The 8,527-nt window shown below is 31.8% G+C and overlaps 1 protein-coding gene across 4 annotated transcripts in view; it reads right to left on the minus strand.

The window, feature by feature from the left end:
* LOC144840058 (keratocan-like) overlaps window positions 1-7,992 on the minus strand; it is a 62,202-nt gene extending 54,210 nt beyond the window's left edge. For 2 of the 4 annotated variants that reach the window (XM_078695712.1, XM_078695710.1), the window contains exons 1-5: window positions 7,723-7,982; window positions 7,092-7,163; window positions 5,885-5,944; window positions 5,423-5,491; window positions 4,675-4,746 (exon numbers count right to left, since the gene is read on the minus strand). In XM_078695712.1, the coding sequence (XP_078551838.1) occupies window positions 4,675-4,746; window positions 5,423-5,491; window positions 5,885-5,944; window positions 7,092-7,163; window positions 7,723-7,928 (479 nt within the window). In that variant the 5' untranslated portion in view covers window positions 7,929-7,982. Of the gene's footprint in view, window positions 1-4,674; window positions 4,747-5,422; window positions 5,492-5,884; window positions 5,945-7,091; window positions 7,164-7,722 lie in introns of all 4 variants that reach the window. The other 2 variants (XM_078695711.1, XM_078695713.1) reach the window with 2 other exon arrangements.
* Window positions 7,993-8,527: the final 535 nt, after the last annotated feature.

The following is an 8,527-nucleotide window of genomic DNA, read 5'->3' on the forward strand; positions in this document are numbered from 1 at the left end:
TGTTTTGATATTAGCCTAATTGTTAAAACGACCTTCACAACCAAAATATTTCTTTGTAATAACATTTATTTTAAATAGAACGCTACAAAAATAATCATCTGCTTCATCAGAGCATGAATACCTAATAACCAGACAAGAACGTATCTTTATTACGTTTTACTATCAATCCATTTTCATATCACGCAATCCATTTTTCAACAATATAGTAGTACAATAATAGCATTTTGATTGAATAGTGAGGGATTATTTACAGTTTGACTTTGAATAAACCATTGGTAATTTACTGAAAATCCAAAATGAACTTGTGTTATAATACAAACAAAATTATTCAATCAAAGAAACGCTACTACACATGAGAAATAGATGTCGGTCGATAAACTTCTGACGACGACTAAAACAACGACAATCAGCTAAATGTTAGTGATTTTATTTCATCTCTGGCTTGTTACATTTTTCATGACACATTACCGGACTTTCCCCTCCTCTCGCAGCACGACAGTACAGATCTTTCCTATCTAGGCTCGTGTATGTAGCATACTACGTTATTCAAAAATTACCCATGCATAGCAGTGTTACTAGAGCCATCACAGATTACCTCTAATGGATCAATCATTCACACATGAATTCATCGACAAACGAAATATAGCCTATATTCATTCCTCTTAAATATTAGGCATATTGCCAAGCCTAATAATCAATTTGTCCATAATTATTGCGTTTTGCCGGAGGTTTTTCATAATCTAATGCCAATTTTTAGGCCAAATCATAATTGTGCGTATAGTTTTGTATTTCCGATGCGTGTAGTACCCTATTTATCTTCATTTCCGTACGTTCGTAAATATGAGGCCGAATTTCCGTAGTAATTTATAGACGTTCCGAAATTTGAACCGTGTTATACCGGTAGCAGGGCAAAGTTTGCTTCTTTCTGCAAATTCCTATCATTATTTTCTTTGTTTTATTTGGAGTGTGGTTTAAAACAACACTTTGTAAAGTTTATAGTGGATAAATAAAAATGAATTTTTGGAAATTGTGGTTTTAACATCTGACTTTATTTAGCATTTTTAAATTAATTAAAATTCCAAATTATACAATTTAACCTTTTGCTCAATATATTTATAGCAACAGCTTCATATTTTTTGTATAACTTTTTAAAATTATTAATTGATAATTAATTTACATTAATTGAGTACAGTTATTAGAATGTATTACCGTACCAAAAGTACCTTCATTGGAGACTTCCCCCTAACGTTCGCATTGAACGAAAAAAAAATGATCATGAATTTTACGTGCGAGAGTACTACTTGCGGCCATCTAGGGGTCTCATTTAACAATTTGCTTGCTCAAATACTCAGTGTCTACAGCCCTGGAGTATTTGGGCAACCCTCTTAAAATAGTCCTGCGACCGCCCCTGATAGCTCTATCTATATTTATTTACAGCAATTTGTTGAGGAAACTAAATATATCAATGTAAATAGGTGGTATTGATACAGTTGAGTAGGCCTACGTATCGGCTGGTGGTCTAGAAAAAAATAATCGAATGCTATAGGCCTAATGTAAACTACAGTACATGATACCATAGATATTATAGTGTAATATATTCAGTTCACTATAATCCTCTATGATGATACACTATACTTCATAGCCACACATAAATATTGTAGGTAACCGCAGCGTTCCATTTTTTGATGTACGTCGGAAGGCTATATACTTTATGCATGCTGACTGCCAGTGATCGAAACAATAGGTACGCGGTTGTCCAGCGGTGTCCTCGCTCGCGTCAATATCATGTTACATCCTGGGACCAAAAATTCGTATTATTTTTCAGGTGAAAATCGGCAACCAAATCATTTGTTTAACAATAAGGTATGAGTTATTCACGAACGAGTTTACGAATTTTTCAATTTACAAATAACCTTTTGTATTGTGGGGCACTTATTTGGAAGATTTTCAGAGATGAGGGTATGAGGTATTGGGGATGTCGGGGATGGGGTTCGCAGTCGATTAAGGGGTGGGGGGGGGGTTTCGCTGTAAAGGGGGGTTAGCCCGAACCATAAAAATCCCCCTGGCTACGGGCCTGCTAATGGATTTCCTCTTCAAAAATACCTGCACACAATAATACGAGGATGCTTCGCATTTTCCTATATTCTCCTACGATAATTGTTTTTAATAGCTGAAAACCGGTCGAGTACAGTATCATAATGTTGAAGACAGGCCGATTTTCTTTAAAAAAAAAATACGATTTTGATAGATTTAATATACGTGTATATAAATGTATTGATTTGCGATGAATGGAACATTCCAAATTATTTGGTTTAACCATAGAGGTATAGGCTTACCTCCATGGTTTAACACAAGTAGGTAAATTTATGGGCCCTTGGAGAATAAACATAAATAGTATTGCAATGCTGTACAATACTGTAAATAGGTATTAACCACTTTTGATCGCCATTTGAATCGCAAATTTCTTACTGTGAATGTTGGTACTGTTAGATATAATATAAACAAATACAAATAAACGTTATTACTGTGAGTGTGGGTAGGCCCTACTGTTAGATTATAAACACATAATATACAAATAAATAAACTTTATTACTGACAGTTGCTTAACGTTTGTATTAATTAATAATTAAAAAATATATAAACGTCGTAGTGGTGTATCGTTACACGTACTTTACTATTTCAATCGACTATGACTCACAGTGAGAGTTTTAACAAAGTATTAAATCGCAAATGGTTTACTGTATTTAGTGGTATATTATTTATATAATATACAATATATATACAACATAAAACAAATAATATAAGAATATTATTTAAAAATTGTTCCTCTTTGTACCTATCCTCTTCCCCATCCCTCAACACACAAAACACAAATTGGGTTTGTTTAAATGAGTCCATTTTGTGACAAGTTTCTCTTTCGGAAGTAATTCTCAGGGTACTAATTTTGGTTGACTACATAAATCATTGTGTCTATTTATTCGTTTCTGTAAACGACAATTTATTATAGTCTGCAGTACGTACATTTGAAATCTCCAGTTTTTTTCTCGCTGGAATTACTGTGTATTCGAGAACCATCTGTGGGCACGACCATTTAGTCTTTATTCATTTGCAGTATAATTTTTATTTTGCTACTGCACCTTCACATTGGCGGTCCGAAATAAACAAAAAACTAAAATGGCTATCGCCACCAACGGCCAATTTAGCTTAAACCAGGAAGTTGCAAGGTGAACCCGTGGACTCGCCGTGAACCCAGAAATTACTTCTAGCGCGCACTGAGTTGAAAATCTACCAATGACATCATAAATTTTGTTTCAAAACCCTTTAAAATATATTCCTAAAATAGAAATATGGAACAATATCGTAATAGTGGAAACTAATGTTATGAAATCTACGTTTCACGGTACATCTGAGATAGATAAGGTAGGTAACAAAGGCGGAGATTTGTCCCGAAGTTTTTCCATTGTGCTCGTCAGAATTAACCATAATGTATATATATATATATATATATATGTCAGAAACAATATATGTTATATACAGTAATTCAGCTCTTTGTCAATAAGCAATTATGAGTTGCAATAATAGTAAATGACAAACCATGGATGACTAAGCAATATAAGAAAATAAACAGAAATGACAAAATTGGCTAAAACAAAATCACCATTAACACTATATCGGTACAAAGTAAAGTAAATAGGATGTCCAAGAGTCCAATCCAAAATGACTTATGATAGGTTTATGACAAAAACTTTCATTACAATGAATACAAACACTATCATTGAATTTCATTTAATGTATGATTTAGCTGTTTTTTTTGTGATTTTTACCAAAAAATGATTAAAATTAATATTTTACATATACAAGCTGTAATTGTAACGCAAATTATCCACTCCCATAGTTAGGGCAGTTTTAAAATTACGTGAAAAACAGGTCATTGACCTCTGACTCGAATAGGCATCACCAGAATCAGTTAAGAATTGGGTTTTCAGATGTACCAAAGTATGTCTTGCACAAAAATCATATAAAGACCAATGGTAAACTTTGTGCACTAAATCAGCTCATATCTCAGACTAATAACTATCAGCACAAATGTTGGCGTCACACAAAGTGTTTCAACTTGAAACTTTTGTAGCACTTGCACTAGCACAAATGATCTCAATGATGGAAATGAAAGAGAATTTTCAGAAAATATCAGCTTACATTTCTAGTTAATATCTTCCGAAATACAACCTACAAAAGTCACACAAAAATGAATACACAGCATCTGTACAAGAAAATAGGATTATCCACAGCTAAATCGAAATTTAAAATACGCATGGAGCCCAGACGATTGGAAACGAGCACGAGAATGTGATTCCTTTCCCTAAATTGAAACATAGTATATAAAACGATTTTCGGCCTATATCTTTAACGTCTGTCTCAAAATAACTGTATAAATATAATTATATTATAACAATATAATTGGTGGTTTCATTTAGGACCAAATAAACAGAACAATACGCAATGACCAATTTGGATGCACCAAAGACGTATACACTGCTGATGCATTTTTATCACTCTTAAATGCAGCAGCAGCAATAGCAGCAAAACAACAGAGGAAAAAGAAGTTGCAGCATTGGCAAGAGAAGCACCGGCAGCAGCTGCATAACAAGTATTGAAGGTAACAAATGAACTTACAAGTCAGTTATCACAGTGGATCCTTTAAATGTCGTATTTCTCAGTAAAGTTATTTTGTTGTTGGTAAGGCTTCTATTATGAAAAAAAAAATTATGTCACTACTTAGGATACTTTAATAAATGCGATTGTATAATGGTAATTTCGTTTTATCATTTTCTATGCTTTATTCATTGACTGTGAAATCTTCAGAAATACGTTTCATTGTTGTTATTGTTTTAAACCGTAGTGCATACGTCCAGTAGTAACAATAGTGAGACTTTGCATCGCGACGGTAAACGAAAAGAGACGGTAATTTAATAATAGAGTCTGGTGCAAAATGCCTTCGAAACAAAAGCAACAACGATTAGCCTCCTCTTAGGCTTAGGCCCCTGACCCTATGCATGCAAGCTCGGCGAGCGTGCTTGAGAAGGTTCTGCGTTAGTCAGGCTAGGTATTAGGTTAGCAAATTTAAAAAGATGAACTAAAAAACATAATCAAAAACATTAAAGATGGTTACGGGTATTTTTTTTTCTAGAAGAATCAAAATGAAACAACTTGTGCTATCGCTTATGGTTTAACCGTTTCAGAAAGACGTAAACTGTGATTCGTCTGGTTGTAAGACCTTATCCTTAGATCGTCTAAATACAATGAACGGAATGTATGCCACCTACTTTCCTTAATTTACCGTCTCGAAGCAAAAGGTCACTACTAAAAGTTAGTTCTACACACATAAAAGAAGTAACATTTTCAAATTATATTGTTAACTTACAAAATGTGAAGAAATGGAAGATCATTAAAAACTGTCGATATGTCTGTCAGCAAATTTTTGTCTGCATGTCTGAAATGTTTATTAGATAAATTAAATTATTATTTATATCTAAATATAACTCAATGCATTACATAGTGTATCTTTTAATGTATGCGTATCATTGATACGTAATAACTGCTTGCAAATCACACTTCACTTAATGAAACATTTGGAATCTGTCTGGATAGATAAGAATAAACCTTCACATCTTAAAAAAGAGATTGTAATAGGGAATCTTTAACTCAATGTGTTGCAACACAATACGACTTCTATTTCAAAAGAAATAGTAATCTAAGAAAGTTTTGCATGGCTGTTGTGTAACTATTGTATGAAATAACGTCAACTAAATTGATATAATATGACAGTTTTCATATGATTAAACTAATTAGTAACAATGGGGTTTAATAAACATAACAGACTTACATATTACCAATTGTCTTCGGCAAGCTTGGTAATTTACTAAGTTTATTGTTATTAACATTTCTGTCAACAATAAAGATATAAATAAACAAATTTAATGAAGATCAATGCAAGTACAACATCGTTATAGCAATACTTTAATTAGTTACGTCTTGACATGACAAAGTTATTTTCACTAATACAATTATATCGCATTTTATATCGGTGAAATATAAGATTTGACATCTCATATGGCGATTAGCGAACATAAAATCCTTCGGGAATGTTAAATCTTAATTGACTTAGGTCTATATCAATACTAAATGTTAATATAAATGTATACACTTCTTTAAGTTGCATAGTTGTATGAAGACCGACTTACTCTGTACGGATGCTCATTAACATAGTATGATTCTCCATGAGTTGTTAGCTTAAGGCCAGTCTATAGCCCTCGAAATACATATCTTTTCCAATTGTTGTGAAATATGAGATTTTGGTATTATATTTGAAAAAAAATTTATATTATACTACCTACCCAAAAACAAATTTAGGAAAAAAGATGATTTGAACTATAAATGAATAACTTGAATAATTTTATCATAAGTAAAATGTTTAAAATGTGATGTCATTCATCTGCATTTGTTTATGTTTTGGAGAACAATACATGTTCAAAGTGTGTTCTTAAGTCCACAAAGCAATATCAATACGTTAGAAACTTTGTTAAGCCTGTTTTATCACGATTAGAAGGTAAGGTAACACAATAATAGGCTTAAGTTACAACTACAATAATATTACGAGAAATAGGTATAAATACAATTACGAATAAATTAATAGTTACTGAAAATGTTATAATTATAACTATACAAAAATTAAATATAAACTAAATTTTATAATCTACAATATATTTAATGTAATATTTATAAAGACCCATATAATAAAAAGTACACATTGTTGTTAACACAAGCCATCATTACAGTATACATTATGTATGTAAAAGTAAATCAAAAGAAGCAAATAACAATCAAAGTTGAAATAATTGTCAGAAGAAATTGTAATATGTTATTTTGCTACAATTATGTTTATAAAATACGTTTTTTATCTAGAAATAAATGTGGTTGAAATTATTCATTTTTAAGTCACCATTTTAGAGAATGATATTACATTTAATAGCCCAAAATATTGCTTTCATCTGTACTGTAGCTTGCTTGAATTTATGTAAAAGATTACTTACATGGTGAAAAGTTTATGTAGCTTTGAAAAAGCATCTTCGTCGATTTCCTTCAGGTTATTATCGTTCATGTAACTATTTAAAAAACAACAACACCAAACATACTGAACAACGTAAGGTATTTGCACGTAAGACGAAAATTCTAGGTTTTATTCTTTCAAAATCTACCTAGTTAGACGGTTTGCAGAATCAATATTGATCGGTCGTATTGCTAAATTCCATGGAAACCATGCATGTACTGATTTCTTTTAATCTAATACAAATTTATCGAATATCACCATCTCTATGGGAATTGAAGCGTTGAGGAAAGAATTGGGACATTACTATTATCATCATTAATCAGTACATGCATTTATTATGTTCAGGTATGTTTAGGCCTAAGCATCGAAAATGATGTACAGTGTTTATCACATCTTGAAAACTGATTTTCCATTAATCTGGACTTGAGAATCAGTGCCATCTATCTCTGCATTGAGTAAAAATACGCCTGGTTTACTGAAATTAGCCCTTACGTAATTTTAGAATACTGTTAACCGTAGCTTTAACATCGCAATTTGAAACTTATAGAATGATTGTGTCTACTGGTCATTGAAGGTACAAAATATTCAAATAAAAAACTTTTAAAAAAACTTACAGAATTTGTGTGTTTAATGGAATTCCAACTGGCCATTCATTGAGTCCACGGTTTGCACAGTTCACTGTGTGTGTTCTTTCTGTACATTCACAAACTGCATTCACATTAATATCATTACTACATGCAATTTTAACACCAATTGATAAATCCACCCATAAAAACAACAGGAAACATATAAATGATGTATTAGAGTCCATTTTCAACATTTGCAAAATAAATGTGGCAACCTAAATTAATAAATATTGCGACGACGACGAGCAACGTCACTATGATACGAAATCTGGTTTGATATTGAAATAGTCAAAGTTGAAGTTAATCAAAATACATCTAAACTAGGCGTTAAAATTGTATGAACATTTCCAACTGAGTTGGTATCAACAATGTTCCGGATTAGGGTCATGACATTTAGTGTTCTTTCAATTGACTTCTTTTCATTATACATACATGTTTTTGTCATAACACACTTATAATGAATATCGTATATTATTTCCTTGTGGTTGTCAAGTTTTAAATATATCTATCGATTTTATGACATCTTGGCCACATCTGCAAAAGTCTTATCATTTGCTCACCAAGGTAGCCTTATCCATTAGACACAACTAGAATTTTCGAACAAAAGTGAATTTTAAATGCATAATAAATTATTTCCTATTATTGACCAGATCGAACTAAATAAAATTAATACTCTAACAAATTATGGCTAAAAAATAAAAAAATTTACAGTTCCGTCGGTTAAAGTAGATAGAGTGGATTCCGAAAATTCCCTGTTAATGTACACATAGTTGCATTTTGCGTTCACATAATT

This window comes from Antedon bifida, chromosome 4 (genome assembly GCF_963402885.1).
Source record: "Antedon bifida chromosome 4, ecAntBifi1.1, whole genome shotgun sequence".
Taxonomy (NCBI): Eukaryota; Metazoa; Echinodermata; class Crinoidea; order Comatulida; family Antedonidae; genus Antedon; species Antedon bifida.